Source organism: Alosa sapidissima, chromosome 21 (assembly GCF_018492685.1).
Source record: "Alosa sapidissima isolate fAloSap1 chromosome 21, fAloSap1.pri, whole genome shotgun sequence".
Taxonomy (NCBI): domain Eukaryota; kingdom Metazoa; phylum Chordata; class Actinopteri; order Clupeiformes; family Clupeidae; genus Alosa; species Alosa sapidissima.
The window spans coordinates 26,711,782-26,737,707 of NC_055977.1; the positions used below are offsets into that span (position 1 = coordinate 26,711,782).

At 43.1% G+C, this 25,926-nt stretch overlaps 1 protein-coding gene and 1 long non-coding RNA gene across 2 annotated transcripts; one reads left to right on the forward strand and one right to left on the reverse strand.

Moving 5' to 3' along the window:
* Positions 1-16,683: 16,683 nt before the first annotated feature.
* On the forward strand, positions 16,684-17,181 carry LOC121696053. The gene is made up of 2 exons (XR_006026228.1): positions 16,684-16,800; positions 17,070-17,181. It is a non-coding gene; the product is annotated as an uncharacterized LOC121696053 (long non-coding RNA).
* A 3,150-nt stretch (positions 17,182-20,331) lies between these two features.
* LOC121696191 lies at positions 20,332-25,402 on the reverse strand. The gene is made up of 3 exons (XM_042077537.1): positions 25,367-25,402; positions 20,384-24,961; positions 20,332-20,349 (listed from the first exon to the last, which is right to left on the reverse strand). Exons 1-3 carry the CDS (start codon positions 25,400-25,402, stop codon positions 20,332-20,334), a joined length of 4,632 nt encoding a protein of 1,543 aa, XP_041933471.1.
* Between the last annotated feature and the right edge of the window lie 524 nt (positions 25,403-25,926).

The window sequence follows — 25,926 nt, forward strand, 5'->3', positions numbered from 1 at the left end:
GTGAAAAGTTGTGAAATTTGGCACACTGATTAGGGATAGTCCCATAATTAATTTCACCAAGTTTCATACCGGCACCTTGAGCGCTCTAGCGCCACCAACAGGCCAAAGTTGGACTTGCGTTCACGCACGTAACTTCTGACCTGTTGACCCGATTGTCAAAAATGAGGTATCGTTGGAATCCTTGGACCAAGCCGAGTTCAACGCACCCTATGACGTCATTTTCCGCCATGATGGATTTTCCGCCATATTGGATTTTAGTGAAAGTGAAACTAAAACTTCACAGGTCACAAATTTTGTCCGATCGTCACCAAACTTGACACACATGCTCTTCAGACCAAGCCGCACAAAAGTTATTCTTTTTCGTCTTCGGAACTAAAACCGTTCGCGCGTAACAGCCAATCGAAATTTGCGGCGAAGCCGCCAAACAGGAAGTGAGCTCATATCTCAGCAACCCATTCATCTATCATAACCAAACTTAGTCCATGGACTCAGGACCCAATCAGGGGGACGCTCAAGAAATTTGGTGACCTTTGACCTCTAGGGGGCGCTGTAATTAAGAAACATGCTTTTTGGCCTGTAGCTGCAGTTGTGCTTAGAATTAAAACGCACTAGTGGTGTCTGGTAATACTGTTGGAGGTCCTTAGGCCGACCCAAGCCAACTTGTGATGTCATCGTAATTGATTCGGCCGCCATATTGAATTTAATCAAAAACACGTACAAGTTTTCGCAGGTCACAAATTTTATCTGTTCTTCACCAAAATTGGTAGAGACCATCTTCAGACCATGCCTGATGAGTGCATTGCTTTCTGGAACAATTGACAGAAGCATTGACCTGTACCAGCCAATCGAAATTTGCGGCGAAGCCGCCAAACAGGAAGTGATTTCATATCTCAGCAACGCTTTCATGTATCAAAACCAAATTTAGTACATGTACCTCGGACCCCATCGGGAGGACGCTCAAGAAATTTGGTGACATTTGACCTCTAGGGGGCACCGTAATTGACAAAAATGCATTTTGGCCAGTAGTTGCTGATGCGCATTATTTTGCAATGGAAGTCAATGGCAGCCCATAGAACCGTCTGGTGAAAAGTTGTGAAATTTGGCACACTGATAAGGGACAGTCCCATGATTAATGTCACCAAGTTTCATGATGGCACCTAGAGCACTCTAGCGCCACCAACAGGCCAAAGTTGGACGTGCGTTCACGCACGTAACTTTTGACCCGTATGGCCGATTGTCAAAAATGAGGTATCGTTGGAATCCTTGGACCAAGCCGAGTTCAACGCACCCTATGACGTCAATTTCCGCCATGATGGATTTTCCGCCATATTGGATATAATCAAAAACACATAAAAATTTTCGCAGGTCACAAATTTCAGCGGATCCTCACCAAAATTGGCAGAGACAATCTTCAGACCATGCCTTATCAGTGCATTGCTTTCTGGAACAATTGACAGAAGCATTCGGCTGTAACAGCCAATCCAAATTAGTGGTGAAGCCGCCAAACAGGAAGTGAGCTCATATCTCACCAACCCTGCCATGTATCATCACCAAACTTACTACATATATTCATGACCCCATTAGGAGGACGCTCAAAAAATTTGGTGACCTTTGACCTGTAGGGGGTGCTGCAATTAGCAATATTGCATTTTGATCTGTAGTTGCTGATGAGTTTTATCAATCTTTTTATTTTTTGATGTGAAACTGATGACAACATGTTCCATCCAGTTAATTCTAATGCGTGCGTGCAAGGGCAGGGCAGGGCAGGACGGGGTGGGACGGGCTGGGACGGGCTGGGGTGATTAGGTGGGGGGGCTGGCTGGCGGAGGCGGTGGCAATACTCAGCTCTGTTTCAGCCCTACAAAATCAGTTATGTTTGATGTTACACTTGTTGAAAGTGTTGATCGCGAGTGTCTGCTGAGTTCTATCTTGTCGCCGTGGCTACTCCGGCCTATACTGCTTGGCCCCCTCATTGCTGCTTGCAGCTATATTTATTATTGGGGGCCAAGCAGCGAAGCTGCGAGGCAACCATTGTGTTTGTTAGTTTTCTTATTATTATTATTATTCCGCCATGGAAGTCTATGGCAGCCCATAGAACCGTCTGGCAAAAAGTTGTGAAATTTGGCACACTGATTGGAGACAGTCCAATGATTCATGTCACCAAGTTTCATGTCGGCACCTCCCGCGCTCTAGCGCCACCAACAGGCCAAAGTTGGACTTGCGTTCACGCACGTAACTTCTGACCCGTTGACCCGATTGTCAAAAATGAGGTACCGTTGGAATCCTTGGACCAAGCCGAGTTCAACGCACCCTATGACGTCATTTTCCGCCATGATGGATTTTCCGCCATTTTGGATTTCATCAAAATCACTTAAAACGTATCAGAGGTCACACATTTTGTCCGATCGACACCAAACTTCATATATATCATCTACAGACCATGCCTCATTAATGCATTGCTTTTTGTCTTCGGAACTAAAACCGTTCGCGCGTAACAGCCAATCGAAATTTGCGGCGAAGCCGCCAAACAGGAAGTGAGCTCATATCTCAGCAACCCATTGATCTATCATAACCAAACTTAGTCCATGGACTCAGGACCCAATCAGGGGGACACTCAAGAAATTTGGTGACCTTTGACCTCTAGGGGGCGCTGTAATTAAGAAACATGCCTTTTGGCCTGTAGCTGCAGTTGTGTTTAGAATTAAAATGCACTAGTGGTGTCTGTTAATACTGTTGGAGGTCCTTAGGCCGACCCAAGCCAACTTGTGATGTCATCGTAATTGATTCGGCCGCCATATTGGATTTAATCAAAAACACGTACAAGTTTTCGCAGGTCACAAATTTCATCTGTTCTTCACCAAAATTGGTAGAGACTATCTTCAGACCATGCCTGATGAGTGCATTGCTTTCTGGAACAATTGACAGAAGCATTGACCTGTACCAGCCAATCGAAATTTGCGGCGAAGCCGCCAAACAGGAAGTGATTTCATATCTCAGCAACGCTTTCATGTATCAAAACCAAATTTAGTACATGTACCTCAGACCCCATCGGGATGACGCTCAAGAAATTTGGTGACATTTGACCTCTAGGGGGCACCGTAATTGACAAAAATGCATTTTGGCCAGTAGTTGCTGATGCGCATTATTTTGCAATGGAAGTCAATGGCAGCCCATAGAACCGTCTGGTAAAAAGTTATACAATTTTGCACACTAATTGGGGACAGTCCAATAATTCATTTCACCAAGTTTCATGCCGGCACCTCAAGCGCTCTAGCGCCACCAACAGGCCAAAGTTGGACTTGTGTTTACGGACGTAACTTTTGACCTGTTGACCCGAATGGCAAAATGAGGTATCATTGGAATCCTTGGGCCAAGCCGAGGTCAACACACCCTATGACGTCAATTGTTGACCTCTATGTTTAAATCACAGCAAGTGTGATCATATCTCAGTCAATCTTTTATTTTTGATGTGAAACTGATGACAGCAAGTTCCATCTACTGTAGTTCATTCTAATGTGTGCGTGCAAGGGTGGGACTGGGTGGGATGGGCAGGGGCGGTTGCGGCGGTGGGCTGGCTGGGGGAGGGGGCGGCGACACTCAGCCCTGGTTCAGCCCCACAAAATCAGTTATGTTTTGATGTGAAACTTGACCTTGTAACTCAGCCAATCTTGGGTTGTATGGCATGGAACTTGCTGTGACTGCTTAAGGCTATATGTCTGATGCAACGGCATTGACTTACATGGTTAATCTGGCCTGCTGATCTCACTGCTTGGCCCCCTCATTGCTGCTTGCAGCTATATTTGGGGGCCAAGCAGCGAAGCTGCGAAGCCCCATTGTGTTTCTATGTTTTCTTATTATTGGGGGCCAAGCAGCGAAGCTGCGAGGCAACCCATAGTGATTCTATGTTTTCTTCCCTATTATTATTATTACGCTTCCGCCATGGGAGTCTATGGCAGCCCATAGAACCGTATGGTAAAAAGTTGTGAAATTTGGCACACCGATTGGGGACAGGCCCATGATTAATTTCACCAAGTTTCATGTCGGCTCCTCGAGGGCTCTAGCGCCACCAACAGGCCAAAGTTGGACGTGCGTTCACGCACGTAACTTTTGACCTGTTTATCCGATTTTGAAAAATGAGGTACCGTTGGAATCCTTGGACCAAGCAGAGTTCAACGCACCCTATGACGTCATTTTCCGCCATGATGGATTTTCCGCCATTTTGAATTTCATCAAAATCACTTAAAACGTATCAGAGGTCACACATTTTGTCCGATCGACACCAAACTTCATAGATATCATCTACAGACCATGCCTCATTAATGCATTGCTTTTTGTCTTCGGAACTAAAACCGTTCGCGCGTAACAGCCAATCGAAATTTGCGGCGAAGCCGCCAAACAGGAAGTGAGCTCATATCTCAGCAACCCATTGATCTATCATAACCAAACTTATTCCATGGACTCAAGACCCAATCAGGGGGACGCTCATGAAATTTGGTGACCTTTGACCTCTAGGGGGCGCTGTAATTAAGAAACATGCCTTTTGGCCTGTAGCAGCAGTTGTGCTTAGAATTAAAACCCACTAGTGGTGTCTGGTACTACTGTTGAAGGTCCTTAGGCCGACCCAAGCCAACTTGTGATGTCATCCTAATTGATTCGGCCGCCATATTGGATTAAATCAAAAACACAAAAAAGTTTTGGCAGGTCACAAATTTCATCTGTTCCTCACCAAAATTGGCAGAGACCATCTTCAGACCATGCCTGATGAGTGCATTGCTTTCTGGAACAATTGACAGAAGCTTTGGCCTGTACCAGCCAATCAAAATTTGCGGCGAAGCCGCCAAACAGGAAGTGATTTCATATCTCCGCAACGCTTTCATGTATCAAAACCAAACTTAGTACATGTACCTCAGACCACATCGGGAGGACGCTCAAGAAATTTGGTGACATTTGACCTCTAGGGGGCTCCGTAATTGACAAAAATGCATTTTGGCCAGTAGTTGCTGATGCGCATTATTTTGCAATGGAAGTCAATGGCAGCCCATAGAACCGTCTGGTAAAAAGTTATACAATTTGGCACACTAATTAGGGACAGTCCAATAATTCATTTCACCAAGTTTCATGCCGGCACCTCCAGCGCTCTAGCGCCACCAACAGGCCAAAGTTGGACGTGCGTTCACACACGTAACTTTTGACCTGTTGATCCGATTTTGAAAAATGAGGTACCGTTGGAATCCTTGGACCAAGCCGAGTTCAACGCACCCTATGACGTCATTTTCCGCCATGATGTATTTTCCGCCATTTTGGATTTCATCAAAATCACTTAAAACGTATCAGAGGTCACACATTTTGTCCGATCGACACCAAACTTCATAGATATCATCTACAGACCATGCCTCATTAATGCATTGCTTTTTGTCTTCGGAACTAAAACCGTTCGTGCGTAACAGCCAATCGAAATTTGCGGCGAAGCCGCCAAACAGGAAGTGAGCTCATATCTCAGCAACCCTGCCATGTATCATAACCAAACTTACTACATGGATTCATCACCCCAATAGGAGGACACTCAAAAACTTTGGTGATCTATGATTTGTAGGGGGTGCTGCAATTAGCAATATTGCATTTTGATCTATAGTTGCTGATGTGTTTTATCGATCTTTTATTTTTTGATGTGAAACTGATAACATGTTCCTTCCAGTTCATTCTAATGCGTGCGTGCAAGGGCGGGGCGGGGCCTGCCAGGACGGGGTGGGACGGGCAGGGGTGATTAGGTGGGGGGCTGGCTGGCGGAGGCAGTGACAATACTCAGCCCTGTTTCAGCCCTACAAAATCAAGTATGTTTTGATATTAAACTTGTTGAAAGTGTTGATGGCGGGTATCTGCTGAATTCAATCTTGTCACCGTGGCTACTCCGGCCTATACTGCTTGGCCCCCTCATTGCTGCTTGCAGCTATATTTATTATTATTATTATTACGCTTCCGTCATTGAAGTCAATGGCAGCCCATAGAACCGTCTGGTGAAAAATTCTGAAATTTGGCACACTGATTGGGGACATTCTCATGATTAATTTCACCAAGTTTCATACCGGCACCTTGAGCGCTCTAGCGCCACCAACAGGCCAAAGTTGGATGTGCGTTCACGCACGTAACTTTTGACCTGTTGATCCGATTGTCAAAAATTAGGTATCGTTGGAATCCTTGGACCAAGCCGAGTTCAACGCACCCTATGACGTCATTTTCCGCCATGATGGATTTTCCGCCATTTTGGATTTCATCAAAATGTCTTAAAACGTATCAGAGGTCACAAATTTTGTCCGATCGACACCAAACTTCACAGATATCATCTACAGACCATGCCTCATTAATGCACTGCTTTTTGTCTCCGGAACTAAAACCGATCGTGCGTAACAGCCAATCGAAATTTGCGGCGAAGCCGCCAAACAGGAAGTGAGCTCATATCTCAGCAACCCATTGATCTATCATAACCAAACTTAGTCCATGGACTCAGGACCCAATCAGGGGGACGCTCAACAAATTTGGTGACCTTTGACCTCTAGGGGGCGCTGTAATTAAGAAACATGCCTTTTGACCTGTAGCAGCAGTTGTGCTTAGAATTGAAACCCACTAGTGGTGTCTGCTACTACTGTTGAAGGTCCTTAGGCCGACCCAAGCCAACTTGTGATGTCATCGTAATTGATTCGGCCGCCATATTGGATTAAATCAAAAACACAAAAAAGTTTTGGCAGGTCACACATTTCATCTGTCGCTCACCAAAATTGGCAGAGACCATCTTCAGACCATGCCTGATGAGTGCATTGCTTTCTGGAACAATTGACAGAAGCTTTGGCCTGTACCAGCCAATCAAAATTTGCGGCGAAGCCGCCAAACAGGAAGTGATTTCATATCTCAGCAACGCTTTCATGTATCAAAACCAAACTTAGTACATGTACCTCAGACCACATCGGGAGGACGCTCAAGCAATTTGGTGACATTTGACCTCTAGGGGGCTCCGTAATTGACAAAAATGCATTTTGGCCAGTAGTTGCTGATGCGCATTATTTTGCAATGCAAGTCAATGGCAGCCCATAGAACCGTCTGGTAAAAAGTTATACAATTTTGCACACTAATTGGGGACAGTCCAATAATTCATTTCACCAAGTTTCATGCCGGCACCTCAAGCGCTCTAGCGCCACCAACAGGCCAAAGTTGGACTTGTGTTCACGGACGTAACTTTTGACCTGTTGACCCGAATGGCAAAATGAGGTATCATTGGAATCCTTGGGCCAAGCTGAGTTCAACACACCCTATGACGTCAATTCTTGACCTCTATGTTTAAATCACAGCAAGTGTGATCATATCTCAGTCAATCTTTTATTTTTGATGTGAAACTGATGACAGCAAGTTCCATCTAGTTCATTCTAATGTGTGCGTGCAAGGGTGGGAAGGGGTGGGATGGGCAGGGGCGGTTGCGGCGGTGGGCTGGCTGGGGGAGGGGGCGGCGACACTCAGCCCTGGTTCAGCCCCACAAAATCAGTTATGTTTTGATGTGAAACTTGACCTTGTAACTCAGCCAATCTTGGGTTGTATGGCATGGAACTTGCTGTGACTGCTTAAGGCTATATGTCTGATGCAACGGCATTGACTTACATGGCAAATCTGGCCTGCTGATCTCACTGCTTGGCCCCCTCATTGCTGCTTGCAGCTATATTTATTATTATTATTATTACGCTTCCGTCATTGAAGTCAATGGCAGCCCATAGAACCGTCTGGTGAAAAATTCTGAAATTTGGCACACTGATTGGGGACATTCTCATGATTAATTTCACCAAGTTTCATACCGGCACCTTGAGCGCTCTAGCGCCACCAACAGGCCAAAGTTGGATGTGCGTTCACGCACGTAACTTTTGACCTGTTGATCCGATTGTCAAAAATTAGGTATTGTTAGAATCCTTGGACCAAGCCGAGTTCAACGCACCCTATGACGTCAATTTCCGCCATGATGGATTTTCCGCCATTTTGGATTTCATCAAAATGTCTTAAAACGTATCAGAGGTCACAAATTTTGTCCGATCGACACCAAACTTCACAGATATCATCTACAGACCATGCCTCATTAATGCACTGCTTTTTGTCTCCGGAACTAAAACCGTTCGTGCGTAACAGCCAATCGAAATTTGCGGCGAAGCCACCAAACAGGAAGTGAGCTCATATCTCAGCAACCCATTGATCTATCATAACCAAACTTAGTCCATGGACTCAGGACCCAATCAGGGGGACGCTCAACAAATTTGGTGACCTTTGACCTCTAGGGGGCGCTGTAATTAAGAAACATGCCTTTTGGCCTGTAGCAGCAGTTGTGCTTAGAATTGAAACCCACTAGTGGTGTCTGCTACTACTGTTGAACGTCCTTAGGCCGACCCAAGCCAACTTGTGATGTCATCGTAATTGATTCGGCCGCCATATTGGATTAAATCAAAAACACAAAAACGTTTTGGCAGGTCACAAATTTCATCTGTTCCTCACCAAAATTGGCAGAGACCATCTTGAGACCATGCCTGATGAGTGCATTGCGTTCTGGAACAATTGACAGAAGCTTTGGCCTGTACCAGCCAATCAAAATTTGCGGCGAAGCCGCCAAACAGGAAGTGATTTCATATCTCAGCAACGCTTTCATGTATCAAAACCAAACTTAGTACATGTACCTCAGACCACATCGGGAGGACGCTTAAGAAATTTGGTGACATTTGACCTCTAGGGGGCTCCGTAATTGACAAAAATGCATTTTGGCCAGTAGTTGCTGATGCGCATTATTTTGCAATGGAAGTCAATGGCAGCCCATAGAACCGTCTGGTAAAAAGTTATACAATTTTGCACACTAATTGGGGACAGTCCAATAATTCATTTCACCAAGTTTCATGCCGGCACCTCAAGCGCTCTAGCGCCACCAACAGGCCAAAGTTGGACTTGTGTTCACGGACGTAACTTTTGACCTGTTGACCCGAATGGCAAAATGAGGGATCATTGGAATCCTTGGGCCAATCCGAGTTCACACCCCCACACACCCTATGACGTCAATTTTTGACCTCTATGTTTAAATCACAGCAAGTGTGATCATATCTCAGTCAATCTTTTATTTTTGATGTGAAACTGATGACAGCAAGTTCCATCTAGTTCATTCTAATGTGTGCGTGCAAGGGTGGGACGGGGTGGGATGGGCAGGGGCGGTTGCGGCGGTGGGCTGGCTGGGGGAGGGGGCGGCGACACTCAGCCCTGGATCAGCCCCACAAAATCAGTTATGTTTTGATGTGAAACTTGACCTTGTAACTCAGCCAATCTTGGGTTGTATGGCATGGAACTTGCTGTGACTGCTTAAGGCTATATGTCTGATGCAACGGCATTGATTTACATGGTTAATCTGGCCTGCTGATCTCACTGCTTGGCCCCCTCATTGCTGCTTGCAGCTATATTTATTATTATTATTATTCCGCCATTGAAGTCAATGGCAGCCCATAGAACCGTCTGGTGAAAAGTTGTGAAATTTGGCACACTGATTAGGGATAGTCCCATAATTAATTTCACCAAGTTTCATACCGGCACCTTGAGCGCTCTAGCGCCACCAACAGGCCAAAGTTGGACTTGCGTTCACGCACGTAACTTCTGACCTGTTGACCCGATTGTCAAAAATGAGGTATCGTTGGAATCCTTGGACCAAGCCGAGTTCAACGCACCCTATGACGTCATTTTCCGCCATGATGGATTTTCCGCCATATTGGATTTTAGTGAAAGTGAAACTAAAACTTCACAGGTCACAAATTTTGTCCGATCGTCACCAAACTAGACACACATGCTCTTCAGACCAAGCCGCACAAAAGTTATTCTTTTTCGTCTTCGGAACTAAAACCGTTCGCGCGTAACAGCCAATCGAAATTTGCGGCGAAGCCGCCAAACAGGAAGTGAGCTCATATCTCAGCAACACATTCATCTATCATAACCAAACTTAGTCCATGGACTCAGGACCCAATCAGGGGGACGCTCAAGAAATCTGGTGACCTTTGACCTCTAGGGGGCGCTGTAATTAAGAAACATGCCTTTTGGCCTGTAGCTGCTGTTGTGCTTAGAATTAAAACACACTAGTGGTGTCTGGTAATACTGTTGGAGGTCCTTAGGCCGACCCAAGACGACTTGTGATGTCATCGTAATTGATTCGGCCGCCATATTGGATTTAATCAAAAACACGTACACATTTTTGCAGGTCACAAATTTCAGCGGATCCTCACCAAAATTGGCAGAGACCATCTACAGACCATGCCTGATGAGTGCATTGCTTTCTGCAACAATTGACAGAAGCATTGACCTGTACCAGCCAATCGAAATTTGCGGCGAAGCCGCCAAACAGGAAGTGATTTCATATCTCAGCAACGCTTTCATGTATCAAAACCAAATTTAGTACATGTACCTAAGACCCCATCGGGAGGACGCTCAAGAAATTTGGTGACATTTGACCTCTAGGGGGCACCGTAATTGACAAAAATGCATTTTGGCCAGTAGTTGCTAATGCGCATTATTTTGCAATGGAAGTCAATGGCAGCCCATAGAACCGTCTGGTAAAAAGTTATAAAATTTTGCACACTAATTGGGGACAGTCCAATAATTCATTTCACCAAGTTTCATGCCGGCACCTCAAGCGCTCTAGCGCCACCAACAGGCCAAAGTTGGACTTGTGTTTACGGACGTAACTTTTGACCTGTTGACCCGAATGGCAAAATGAGGTATCATTGGAATCCTTGGGCCAAGCCGAGTTCAACACACCCTATGACGTCAATTGTTGACCTCTATGTTTAAATCACGGCAAGTGTGATCATATCTCAGTCAATCTTTTATTTTTGATGTGAAACTGATGACAGCGAGTTCCATCCAGTTAATTCTAATGCGTGCGTGCAAGGGTGGGGCGGGGTGGGATGGGCAGGGGCGGTTGCGGCGGTGGGCTGGCTGGGGGAGGGGGCGGCGACACTCAGCCCTGGTTCAGCCCCACAAAATCAGTTATGTTTTGATGTGAAACTTGACCTTGTAAGTCAGCCAATCTTGGGTTGTATGGCATGGAACTTGCTGTGACTGCTTAAGGCTATATGTCTGATGCAACAGCATTAACTTACATGGCAAATCTGGCCTGCTGATCTCTCTGCTTGGCCCCCTCATTGCTGCTTGCAGCTATATTTATTGGGGGCCAAGCAGCGAAGCTGCGAGGCAACCCATAGTGATTCTATGTTTTCTTCCCTATTATTATTATTACGCTTCCGCCATTGAAGTCTATGGCAGCCTATAGAACCGACTGGTGAAAAGTTGTGAAATTTGGCACACTGATTGGGGACAGGCCAATAATTAATTGCACCAAGTTTCATGCCAACACCTCCAGCACTCTAGCGCCACCAACAGGCCAAAGTTGGACGTGCGTTCACGCACGTAACTTTTGACCTGTTGATCCGATTTTGAAAAATGAGGTACCGTTGGAATCCTTGCATCAAGCCGAGTTCAACGCACCCTATGACGTCATTTTCCGCCATGATGGATTTTCCGCCATTTTGGATTTCATCAAAATCACTTAAAACGTATCAGAGGTCACACATTTTGTCCGATCGACACCAAACTTCATAGATATCATCTACAGACCATGCCTCATGAATGCATTGCTTTTTGTCTTCGGAACTAAAACCGTTCGCGCGTAACAGCCAATCGAAATTTGCGGCGAAGCCGCCAAACAGGAAGTGAGCTCATATCTCAGCAACCCATTCATCTATCATAACCAAACTTAGTACATGGACTCAGGACCCAATCAGGGGGACGCTCAAGAAATCTGGTGACCTTTGACCTCTAGGGGGCGCTGTAATTAAGAAACATGCCTTTTGGCCTGTAGCAGCAGTTGTGCTTAGAATTAAAACGCACTAGTGGTGTCTGGTACTACTGTTGATGGTCCTTAGGAAGACCCAGGCCAACTTGTGATGTCATCGTAATTGATTCGGCCGCCATATTGGATTTAATCAAAAACACGAACAAGTTTTCACAGTTCACATATTTCATCTGATTTTCACCAAAATTGGCACAGACCATCCTCAGACCATGCCTTATGACTGCCTAATTTTCTGGAATTATTGATAGAAGCATTGGCCCGTAACGGGCAATCGAAATTTGCGGTGAAGCCGCCAAACAGGAAGTGAGCTCATATCTCAGCAACGCTTTCATATATCAAAACCAAACGTAGTACATGCACCTTTGAGCCCATCGGGAGGACACTCAAGAAATCTGGTGACCTTTGACCTCTAGGGGGCTCTGTAATTGACAAAAATGCATTTTGGCCAGTAGTTGCTAATGTGCATAATTCTGTAATGGAAGTCAATGGCAGCCCATAGAACCGTCTGGTAAAAAGTTCTGAAATTTGGCACACTTATTGGGGACAGTCCAATGATTAATTTCACCAAGTTTCCTGTCGGCACCTCGAACCCTCTAGCGCCACCAACAGGCCAAAGTTGTATGTGCGTTCACGCACGTAACTTTTGACCCGTTTGCCCGATTGTCAAAAATGAGGTATCGTTGGAATCCTTGGACCAGGCCGAGTTCAACGCACCCTATGACGTCAATTTCCGCCATAATGGATTTTCCGCCATTTTGGATTTTGTCAAAATCACTTAAAACGTATCAGAGGTCACAAATTTTGTCCGATCGACACCAATCTTCACAGATATCGTCTACAGAACATGCCTCATTAATGCATTGCTTTTTGTCTTCGGAACTAAAACCGTTCGCGCGTAACAGCCAATTGAAATTTGCGGCGAAGCCGCCAAACAGGAAGTGAGCTCATATCTCAGCAACCCATTGATCTATCATAACCAAACTTAGTACATGGACTCAGGACCCAATCAGGGGGACGCTCAAGAAATCTGGTGACCTTTGACCTCTAGGGGGCGCTGTAATTAAGAAACATGCCTTTTGGCCTGTAGCTGCTGTTGTGCTTAGAATTAAAATGCACTAGTGGTTTCAGGTAATACTGTTGGACGTCCTTAGGCCAACCCAGGCCAACTTGTGATGTCATCATAATTGATTCGGCCGCCATATTGGATTTAATCAAAAACATCAAAAAGTTTTCACAAGTCACAAATTTCATCTGATCTTCACCAAAATTGGCACAGACCATCTTCAGACCATAACCTATCAATATGTTGCTTTCTGGAACAATTGACAAAAGCATTCTTCCGTAACAGCCAATCAAAAATGATGGCGAAGCCGCCAAACAGGAAGTGAGCTCATATCTCAGCAACCCTGCCATGTATCATAACCAAACTTACTACATTCATGACCCCATTAGGAGGACTCTCACAAATGTTGGTGACCTTTGACCTGTAGGGGGTGCTGCAATTAGCAATATTGCATTTTGATCTGTAGTTGCTGATGTGTTTTATCAATCTTTTATTTTTTGATGTGAAACTGATGACAACATGTTCCATCCAGTTAATTCTAATGCGTGCGTGCAAGGGCAGGGCAGGGCAGGACGGGGTGGGACGGGCTGGGGTAATTAGGTGGGGGGGGCTGGTTGGCGGAGGAGGTGGCAATACTCAGCCCTGTTTCAGCCCTGTTGATCCCGGGTGTCTGCTGAGTTCTATCTTGTCACCGTGGCTACTCCGAATTGACAGTAGCATTGGCTGTAACAGCCAATCGAAACTTGCGGCAAAGCCGCCAAACAGGAAGTGAGCTCATATCTCAGAAACCCTTGCATGTATCAAAGCCAAATTGGTGCATGGACTCAGGACCCAATCAGGGGGACGCTCAAGAAATCTAGTGACCTTTGACCTCTAGGGGGCGCTGTAATTAAGAAACATGCCTTTTGGCCTGTAGCTGCAGTTGTGCTTAGAATTAAAACGCACTAGTGGTGTCTGGTAATACTGTTGGAGGTCCTTAGGCCGACCCAAGCCAACTTGTGATGTCATCGTAATTGATTCGGTCGCCATATTGGAATTAATCAAAAACACGTTTTCACAGTTCACAAATTTCATCTGATTTTCAACAAAATTGGCACAGACCATCCTCAGACCATGCCTTACCACTGCCTAATTTTCTGCAATTATTGACAAAAGCATTCGCCCGTAACAGCCAATCGAAATCGGTGGCGAAGCCGCCAAACAGGAAGTGAGCTCATATCTCAGCAACCCTTTCATGTATCATATCCAAACTTAGTAGATAGACTCATGGTCCCATTAGGGAAATGCTCAAAAAATGTGGTGACCTTTGACCACTAGGGGGCATTGCAATTAGCAAAATTGTATTTTGGCCTGTAGCTGCAATGTGTATTATTCCGCCATGGCAGCCCATAGGACCGTCTTGTACAAAGTTGTAAAATTTGGCACACTGTTTGGGCATAGCTCCATAATTAATTTCACCAAGTTTTATGTTGACACCTTGAGCGCTCTAGCGCCACCATCAGGTCAAAGTTGGACACGCTTTCACACACTTAACCTTTGACCCATCCTTTCTGCCATATTCGATTTTAGCAGAAGTGAAACTAAACTGTCCCAGGTCACACATTTGAAGCATTTGACCATTGAAATCAGCGGTAAAGCCGCCAAACAGTAAGTGAGCTCATATCTCTGCAACACTTTAATGCATCAATACCAAACTTACTACGCAAACTCAGGATCCCATTTTGAGGTGGCACACGACCTTTGACCTCAAGGGTGCGCTACAAGTAGCAAAAATACACAAATACATTTTGGCTTGTAATTGTTGATGTGTTTGTATTTAAAACTCACTAACTGTGTAATAATATTGAACAATTTATTTTGGCCAACACGTGCCAATGTTTGACGTCAGTGTCATTTGTATTCATAACAGTTCATGTATAAGGATGTAAAACTTTTAAGTTTAAGTTTTAAGTTCATTCATTTAATAAAAGTCACTGAATAATCAAAGTCTTTTTTTACTAAAGAAAGATAAGGCACAAAGTATGTGTACTTTATTAAAAACACTTTCATTATAGCATAGCTAGTGGTATGTAATTAAATCCTTCACATTTAGCTTAGTTAATCTCTAAGTGTGGTTAGTCGGTTACATTTCAGGCTATTTATGGACTGAAAGTCATTATTGCAGTCATTGATAATCTGCTACAACTCTGGTAGAAAGAACAATCTTTAAACATTCATAATATTTCTCATGTGATTCTCATGACACGTTTTCTACTCAATTGCATAAGATATAAACATATTAACACATTTCCAGAATTATTCTGGTTTATAATAAAAACATTATTAACAATAAGTGTTCCAATTGCAGAGGTATAAATTGCATGATATTATGCAAACAAATAACCTGAAAACTAACCTCCTGGATAGTATGATAGTATGATATTTTTTTAGAATTATTGTATCAAATTTAATGTAAGAAAAATAAAGTTCCATACAAAACAATGACAAAACAAAAGACAAACATGCCCAAAATAGTAAAAATTAAAACTGACGAAATGCAAAAACATATATAAATACTTGACCATACAAGTGCAAAACATGAAGTCGTTAAATCCCCAATTATTTCTAATTCGCTTGTATTACTAAATGGGCCTATACCAATCTACAGGACAAAGTCAATCTTCTTAACCGGTAGTCAGTAGATGGCCACATCTACAGCTCATTGCCCTTTATAATACTGTCTGGTAGTGCTGTTGCAGATGGCCAAGATCAGCTACATGAACCTCAGCAGGTACCAAGGCTGATGAGGGTCCATGAGCCTAAACAGGCTCTTTGACAAGTACAAGTCCTTCTGCACCACCACAACCAACAATGAAAAAGGAGGGGTCTCAGCAGGCTCTCCGTCTGGTACAGGTGGTTGGATAGGTTGTGTGGCTGGCAGATGAGCGGATGAGCCTCAGCAGTCCTCGCCATTGGTGTGTCCCAGGGAACAGACGCATGGACAAGCTCTGTGCATACCTGTGGCAGTGGCCACACCTCGGCTCTGAAGTCTCTCAGCAGGTATTCTTTGAGACTTGGTAAACATTATCTGTAAGGTAGTTTTAGAGCACATGTAAATTTACAGTAAAAGTATACATTATTTTGTTGCACAGGTGTTAGAAAGCAAAATGTCTATTCATTAATAGTGTATAAAATGTACATCCTACTAAATATGCATAAACATTTAGATCTTTTGCATCTTTTGGCAAAAGAAAAACACGGATACTTACATAATCTTAATATAAGATCTTGATAGGCTGCATTGCTAGTAGATGTCTGTGATTCTCAACAGGCCCTGTGATTGGTGCAGGTCCCTTGCAAGGCTGCCTTCCTGGACAATGTCCATGGTCCTCAGCAGGCCCTGTGTCTGGTGCAGTTCACTCGGAAGGCTGCATGGCTGGCAGATGTCCACCATCCGCAGCAGGCTCTGTGACTGGTGCAGTTATTTGGGAAGGCTACGTTGCTGGCGGATGTCCGTGGTCCGCAGCAGGCCCTGTGTCTGGTGCAGGTCACTCAAAAGGCTGTGTTGCTGGCAGTTGTTTGTCATCCGCAGCAGGCTCTGTGACTGATGCAGTTTATTGGGAAGTCTGCGTTGCTGGCGGATGTCTGTGATCCGCAGCAGGACTGGTGCAGGTCACTCGGAAGGATGTGGGGCTGGCTGATGTCCGTGATACTCAGTAGAAATGATGTAGGACACTCGGAAGGCTCTGAGGCTGGTGGATGGTTGTGATCCTCAGCAGGCTCTTTGACTGGTGCAGGTGACGCAAAAGGCTGCGTTGCTGGTGGATGTCCGTGATACGCAGCTGGACTGGTGCAGGTCACTCGGAAGGCTGCGTTACTGGCAGATGTCTGTGATCCTCAGCAGGACTGGTGCAGGTCACTCGGAAGGCTGCGTTACTGGCAGATGGCCGTGATCCGCGTTACTGGCAGATGTCCGTGATCCACAGCAGGACTGGTGCAGGTCACTCGGAAGGCTGCGTTGCTGGCGGATGTCCATGATCAGCAGCAGGACTGGTGCATGACACTCCGAAGGCTGCGTTGTTGGTGGATGTCCGTGATCCTCAGCATGCCCTGTGTCTGATGCAGGTCACTCGAAAGGCTACGTTGCTGGGCCTTGGCCAACATTTTCTGTATGGTTATTTGACAGCAGATGTACATTTACAATAAAAGTCTACATGCTGTTGTTACACAGGTAAAATAAACCAACATGTCTTTTTCTTAAAGTTTACATCCTGTCAAAAGTGCATGAATCAGAATTAGGATGCCTGTCTTGGAAAAAATGTACAGTTATATATATCATATAATGGATACTCATAATTTCCGACTCCAAACCTCTGTAGTGGTTGGTTCAGTTTTGTCTTACAAAGTAGGACTTCTTGCACTCCATATTCAGTCCATTGTTTTGTGGTGGTTAATTGTACAGATCCAGCAGTGAAATTTAGCAATATGTTAGTGAACAGATTCCATATGCCAATATGAAATGAAATTCATAGAGCATAAGTAACTTTTCTGATATAATATCAATAACTCTTCCTACTTTTTCCTTCTTTGTAATTATCCATGCCAAAACATACTTCACAATAATTGATAATAACATAACAAAACAAAACAAAATACAAATAGTTCATTCAATGTATCAACAAGTAAAGTAGGCCTAACATGTTACACAATATCTAAATTAGTCTGTGGTGTGATAACAAAATACTTATAGTACAGTTACAGCTAAAACAAATCAGTCCCACACAAAAGAACAGAACACAAAAGAACAGCCTAATACAAAATCAGGCCCAAATGGAAAACGAACAACGCATCACACAGGTGTGATGCGTTAAACCATTAAATATGTCTTATTTCAAGTAGTTGTACAAGACTAATGGCTGAAATTGTCCTGGGTTGATTAAGTAGCCAACTGAATTGTCCTCACCCAATCTAAAACTTAGAAAACTTTCTTCTCTGAATTCTTTGTGTCAAAACATAGCATTTTTACATAAACAAAATATTGATCTAAAGTCTGTCAATATATTGTAACAGATTTGTAAATAAAATAATCAACTGATACATATTTTAACTACTTTAACAATGCAATTTACTTTGATTCACCATGTGTATTAGACCCTGTTAACAGAACTGCATACCAAGTGGACAGTGCTGAATATGTAAATGACTGCTAACATGTATTTTCATCACTCAGACAAAAATGGTAAGGTGTTTTCCTTCTACTATGTAAAGCAACCTTGGGTTTGAGAAAGGCGCTATATACAGTAAAATAAACATATTATTATTATTATTATTATTATTATTATTCAGTTCAATTGGTATGAAAGATACACAGTGCTAAGACGCCACTTGTCAGTCATAGACATAGACATAGAAATCACTGCTAAAAATGGCTGTATAGTCCGACACAGGAATAATGGCTGTTGCGGCTGTTTTTTTTTTTTTTAATCCAAATGGTATTCTTCTGACTGTGTCCTCTGAATTTCCCCCTTTACACATCACCTGTCTGCAGCAAGCGTGTTTACTCACATGCTTGTCTCAGCAGACTGCATTGCTGTCCATGGCTTTCATGTCCTTCAACTGCCCTTGTGCTGGTGGCAACTCCACCAAACAGAATGTCCTTGGAGATTCTGCCCTTTTCCAAGAAATAGTGGTGTTGCAGCGAGATGAGGCTGGGCCTCTGACCTGTGTCAGCTTAAAGGGAACATAACTGATCCCACAGTAAATGACAAGAGTTTGTCTGTAATCAGCACTATTTCAAGTGATTTTCATGGTATCATGATTTTACTGTACCAAAGCATTTGTCAGTATGACACCAATAAGGGTGAACCAGGTTCACTTTTTGTGCCACACAACTGTTGAAAACTGTAGCTTAGCTGCAAATTGGTGGTGATTTGGACACCTTCGATATGCATGATAAACAGCAATGGCATGACTGTCCACTTGGTATAATTCCGTAATTCATAAAAATGTTGAACAAAAAAGTTCCCTGTATGGGGGCCATTTTCCAAAAGAAGTTGCACTTAAGATTTGTTTTCTTTGTTAGTTTTCACCATTCTTACATAATCTCGACAATTCATTCATACAAAATTATTTTTTCACTTCATTGAAGATTTAAGGTATTGTTGTCCTTTAATTCAGTGTTGCAATAATAATACCAGTCTTCAACTGACTATGATATCTGTGTCAAATAATATGGTTAATTTTATTTTACTGTTATCCTTTTTTTTGTACACTAAAATTGAACTGCTGTGTTTGCTGTTATTGACTGTTATCGTCTTAACTGTAATTCACTGATAATGTTAAGGTTTTACAATAACAGTAAAGATAAAATCATTCAATAGAGTGATATGTCTGTCCATTAATTAAAACTTTAATTTGGACTTTTTTTAGCATTTAAAGCATTACGCATAACTTGGTGTAATGGTGGTGTAATGTAACCAAAATGAAATAATTTGACAAACATTAACAAGACATAGTCTAAAATGCTTTAGACAATTAAGGAATGATCTGCTGACATAAAAAAAAAAAAATAGTTGCCTAGATAATAAATCAACTGTATAGCTTCCTGATATTTACATATTCATCTGTATATCTTTACCGTTATTTGCAACTTCTTTTGGAAAATGGCCCCCATACCCCTCCCATCCCTTGCAAGGACCGTCCAGTGTTATGCTCTCTCCTTGCCACCACCCACCCACCCAAACCCCACTTAGCGGACGGAATATGAAGTGAACTCATAATGACGTCATGTGTAACATACCCAGAACATAAATGCCTACCTATTCAAAGACAAATATTATTAATCACAGAAAACATTACAAAAGTGAAATCAGTATCGCTTCATGAAAACTGTAGTATGTCTGCACAACTTCAACAACAACATCTTCTGTGCCTTTAATGTAGACATGATCTATTAATGTACCTTTTTCAGTTGTAGCTGCTTGCACATGTTGAGTGTACCCATGCCGTTCCAGTAACTTGAGAATTGTAGACGATACAAAGATGTCCTCATTGAAGTCTCCCATGATGAGTTTCCTCCCTGGATGCTTCTCAAGTTCAAAGATGACCTGTAATAACTGTTCTCGAAACATGTCAATCTTATAAGAGCTGGGCCTGTACAACACAGCAGCAATCAAATTTGCATGAGATATTTCAAAATACAGACATTCCAAATTGCATCTTTCTGGAATTGACACCTGCACATCAATGTTTTCTGAACAATACACACCAACTCCACCTCTTTGTTGTTGTTTCAGCGCTGCAAAGGCTGGCTCGGAGTCATCATAACAGTTCCCCCTCGGATTGTGTTTGAAGACGTATCCTGGAAGTTGTGGCTCTTCTTCAGTGTCTACATTGAGCCACGTCTCTGTTAAGCAAATACAGTCAGCGTTCATTAGAGCTTTGTGGGATTGAACATCCTGAATGTGAGCATTCAAACTCTGCACATTGTGAAGTGCTACTGTGCACACAGGGTTCATGTTGGATGAAACAGACATTCCAAAGTTAAACTCAGGCAAGCTTTTCATAGCCGAATCTACTTTGTTATCACAAAATATGGCAGATTCTTTGAAGTCCTCAATTATCAGCCCACCGAGAGTTCTCACACGACTCAATGCAACATATGCTTGCCCTGGAGCAAAGATCTTCTTGAGTGATACAACAGCCCTTTCAACAGTAAGCCCTTGACATTTATGTACAGTTACTGACCAGGCCAGGCTAATCGGCAGTTGCCTTCGTACACCACCATTATTAGCCACTTGTTCCTCTTGCACTTCTACTATCGTTGAACGTTCAGAAACCCTTTTTGCTTTTGACCTCTGGATCTTTCCTACATTAGGGTCTTCAAACTCCACATGGATAGCTGCAGGCATGTCATCGTCTTGTTGACTTTGAATGATTTCCACGACTGTGCCACATGCTCCGTTGACAAGGCCATCAGACACGTCTATGTTTTTCTTCAACATGACCCTTGCTCCAACACCCAACGAAACACATTTAGGCAAGCAAGAGTTGAAAACTTTTGTGTGAAAGCCAACTTTCCGTTCCATTCTTCCAGTTTTGGGATTTCGGACAAAATCTTGAGCACGTATGCTGATTGCGTCTGGGCAGGTCTCTTGCAGTCTCTTCACGTTATATTCATCAACCTCTGCATTTGTAGCATACACATGAATGTCTGTAGATTCCTCACCAGTTTCACGCTGCCTCAATGTGAGAACATCACAGTCGGTGAGAGGTTCGTTCTTTTTACGGACTCTGAGACGATTAAGCATTTCTGCAAATGCTGCATTTTCTTGTCTAACAACTTTAGTCAGTTCTGCAACCTCAAAGTTGTTGTCCCACAGGTTGGCTCCTTTGTTTTCAGCAAAAAGAGGCGTGCCTTTCACAGGTTTGAGTTGAAAAAAATCACCCACACAAATCAGGGAAACTTTTGCAAACAAGGAATAATCACCAGTCTGCTTGATTTGACGCAGTCTACCATGAATGTAAGCCAAAAGACGGTGGTCGACCATGGACACTTCATCAATGATCAGAATTTGCAAGCTGCCCATTTTGGTTCGCAAAGAATTGACTTTCTCATCACCTAGTGGTTGATATGGCAGTTTGACATTTGCACCAATGGAGAATGTATTGTGAATTGTTGCAGCGCCAATGTTATATGCAGCCACTCCTGTAGGTGCTGTTAGAAGCACAGTGAGGTCCTCAGGATTTTCAGCAATCTGTGACAACAGCCTTGTAGATTCGTAATGTATCGCTTTGATTAAATGGCTTTTCCCCGTTCCTGCTCCACCAGTAATGAATAATCGCAACGGTTCAGGATTTTGTCCAAACAGTTTCTGCAAACACCACTTACGAACAGCATAGAATATGGCAGACTGTTCTTCATTTAATGATCGCAATAAATGCAATGCATCCTGTCTGGGCATTGACACATGATTTGTTTCCAAACTGCATGTAGTCTGTGGGTTTGCTGTCAGGTCAGGAATGAGTTTGTCATCATCATCACCTTCATCATCTACAACTTTTTCTTTCATCAGATCCAAACAACGAAGACGCTCCCTTTCTGTTTCAGGACATATTTGAGCCCAGGCATCTTCCAAATCAATTTTGTCTTCCAGCAGCTGTTTAGCTCTGTCAATCTCATCACTTTCTTTTTCAAATAAAGCTTTGTTGGTATCCACAATCGACTGCACTCTTTGAATATCAACACCACATTTCACTGCACCATTTTTATAGAAATGTTCATATGTATCAAACTGGGGCGGTTTGAGGTGACAATCTTCATAGTAAGGCAGAAACAGTTGCAGCAACGAATGGAAGTACTTTTCAGGGTTTTTTGTGGGAGAAAATCTGGGATACCTCACGACAGCAGGTTCAGTTCGGGTCCTTCGTTTCACAAAACCACAATTGTTGTTGAGCTGTATAATGTCATGTGAATCTTTTTCAGTCGGAACCTGTGACTTTGATAGAACCCTGTATTCAGAACAAAAACTGGCCAGGCATAAATCCTCAAATTGTTCATTCTGGGGTCTGCTCTTATACCTCTCAATCACATTGGTCATCCAAATGCTGCTTTCATCATTACACTGAGCTTTAGTTTGGAGGACATGCAATGGAAAACTCATCCTAACAGGATTATCACCTACTGGAATGAACTGTACGTCACGAGAGCATTCTTTCAAGTGCATGTGTGTTAATCGATACACTGCTTCTTGGGCTGAAACTTCTCTGTTGTGTAGGTATACACTTCCAAGCTGTTTGAATGCTGCTTTTGCATCAAGGTTGCCATTCATTGACTCGTCTTGGGCACGTTGTAAGAGCAAACCCATTTCCTGTTCTGCTTTTGTGATGTACGACAGTATGTAGACCACAACTGAAAAGGCATCTGTGACATACTGGATATCCATGTTGCCTTGCCAAGCACGGAGTAAGTCCTTGTTGTACTGGTTCACCCAAATGTCTCCAGGATTTCGTTTCAGGACAATGCTTTTCTTTTTGGAACATATGTTGTATGCCCTTTCAAACAAACCTTGATCTATCCCCAGAGACTCAAAAAATGCATCGGCTGTATCAAAATTCATGTCAGGCATGGTCAACGCAGTTTTAACATTCTTTATTATTGCACCCGCACTTGTATTGTCATCATTGCCATTCAAGTCCTCACAGTTACCGCCTCTTGTGATGAAAGTACAGCTTGATGGTGGCCGTGGGAAGTTGAACCTGCACACTGTGTTTTTCTTGCGGCAAGTCTTAGAGTGTCTTGTGCTGTGCCTTTGTACGCTGCTCACAACCTCGTTAAGCTCTGCATCAGTTTCTGGTGGAATCTCACAGGTGATGTATGTATCTATGAACTGTGCCACTTCATCATCACTCTCTTTATCAATCTTGGGAGCATTTTCAACCCAAAAGAGACAGTGGACATGAGGAGAACCACGCTGTTGAAATTCAACACGATAAAAGTAGTCCTTTATTTTCCCTATGGGTTCTGCTGGTGACATGATTACATCACGGAGAAAGCAATGCCATCGGTGATCAAACATTCTTGCCACTGTCACAGGGTTTCGACGTATGAGTCCACATTTGTCAGACCAATCAAGATCGTCAACAGACGTTTGTTTACCTTCTATTCTTAGAATAGAGTTCAGCATTTCAGGCCATCTCAAATCTGCAGAGCTAAAAGATGCAAAGAATGTGGGTATGGAGAGTTGTCTTATCATGGCAAATAAATCTTTCTGAACTGACATCCAGTATGGAGGTGTGCCACGAATTCCTCGTAAGAACTTGTATCCTTCGTCATTGCGCAATATTTTACCCAATGAATCTGAGTCCAACAACATGTCTGGCGATGCATCTTTCAGAAAGGAGTTGCCGCCACCTTTGCGTAATGCCACTGATACACTAGATACAACTTGATGCACCTCTGATATGTATTGTGCGTAAAAAATGAAGTCTGTGTTCTGTGCAAAACGGCCATCTGCATTCAGAATGCGTGTATTCAGGTAACGTGACAGAGTTATTTTGGACTCTCTTTCATCATGGAATGTAGGTCCACCAGATGGATACAAAACAGGGAAACATTTTGCCTCGTTGGTTTTATCAGACAGCAACCTCACTGGACTGTTACCTTCACCTGGTGCCACATTAAGTATATCCTGAAAATTCTGATCAATGATCTCTGAACCCAGATCGACAGGTTGTAATGATGTATCTGACAAAAGCCCATTCTGGTCTTTGACATAAGTTACGTCTTCCTCTGCTTGCTCTTCAGGAACATTTTCATCATCACTGTTATCAGGTGTTTCCTGTTTGGTACTTTCCTCATGCTGGTCAGTGCCATTCAGAGAGTTTGCCCATTCGTCATTCATAGTCACATCACCATACCACTTATTGTTTGCCATCAAATACCTCAGTGCATTTCTGACACGATCAGTGTGGACATACATGTACTCATAATGACCTTTATATGTCAATTTGCGTTTCAGTTTCACTCTTACCATCTTGTCATCACATTCATTTCTTGGGAGTATATTTGTCACAGTTGTGTTATTAACAGGAACAGAGACGCAAGGACCATGGCAAGCTCTCTGGCGGCCTCGAGGCAAACACAACAACTTCATGAAGGGAATGTGACGTGCAATGAGATGTTGTTCCAAAGAATTCAGACATTTAAGTTCTGCTGGAATATCATCCAAATGCATGTTGTTGGTGACACTCTCTTCGGGAAGTTTTCCTCCAAGTATTTTTCGATGACATGTATGGCAAATCCATAATTTGCTTGATGGACTATCAGACAAATGGCACCTCTGCTCACATCCAACACCACACACATGTAAATATTGCAATGTTATGCATCTATTAGCCAATGCAGCCACTTCTACTCGTTTGCTTTCATAGCAATGTCTTTTACACTCAACCACTTGCTTCCTGAAGAGTAAACGGTGACAGACTGAGCATACATATTCAGGACCACGGCTGACCTCCTGACGAAAATGACCAACAGCAAAGTTAATGTCTTCCTGTTTCTTTTGCCACTTTGCATAACTGTCACAACTACGTTTTATTTTATTTGCACGGATGTTGTTTTCTCTGTATGCCTTCTTGCTTGCCTCTTTTTTTTGTTTTTGAAAGCTAATGCTGTTATTGTATTTGGTACGACAATAACCACGGACAAGGGTCTGAAATGTATTGTTTGTCTTATATTTGGCTTTAGAGTAATCACGGACAATTTTCTGGAAAGGCATGTTTGTCTGATATTTGGCTTTAGAGTAACCACGGACGAGATTCTGGAATGGCCTGTTGGTTTTATATTTGGCTTTAGAGTAACCACGGACGAGATTCTGGAATGTCTTGTTTGTCTTATATTTGGCTCTTGAATACCTACGTACCATTTCTTGAAAGGTGGAATTGTTCTTATATTTCATTTTAGAGCTGTCACACTTCAATTTCAGATATTCAGGATCAGACAAATACTTATTCCGAACATATGCACGCTTTTTCTCTCTGTAATCGCTGTCATTGTGATATCGCCGGCGATCTTTTTTTGCTTTCACATTTTCTGATTCATCGTTCAACTTTCTTTTTCGTGTTAACCTCAACTTGTCATCAATATTTACAGGCTGGCATGTTCCTGCGCAACGTCTTGCATCTTTGTGTTGAACACATGTTACAACCTCATAATGATTGCCAGTGTGATTTAAATAGACGCAATTATCTCTACATGTCTGTGAGTCTGTAGGCCTGTGCATATTCCATCTTCCATCATTGAAAGTGAAGATAGTTGTTTGCAACAAGTCAGCAGCAGCAAAAATATCAATTTCTTTTGCCCATGAACCACAGTAATAGATCCTTGATTTAGTGACATAATCCTGCACAGATGTGTATTCTTCCCTCAGATATGTTTCAAATTTGGTTCCGTTTCTCTGAAGGTGTTGCACGACAGCCCGTC

Excerpts from the sequence above, each read along its gene's own strand:
- LOC121696191 (XM_042077537.1), bottom strand. The coding sequence starts at position 25,402 with ATGAAATATAAGAACAATTCCACCTTTCAAGAAATG. Across the intron at positions 24,962-25,366 it reads ATTCCACCTTTCAAGAAATG|GAGGTCAGCCGTGGTCCTGA; the intron begins GTACGTAGGTAT and ends CATTTTCGTCAG.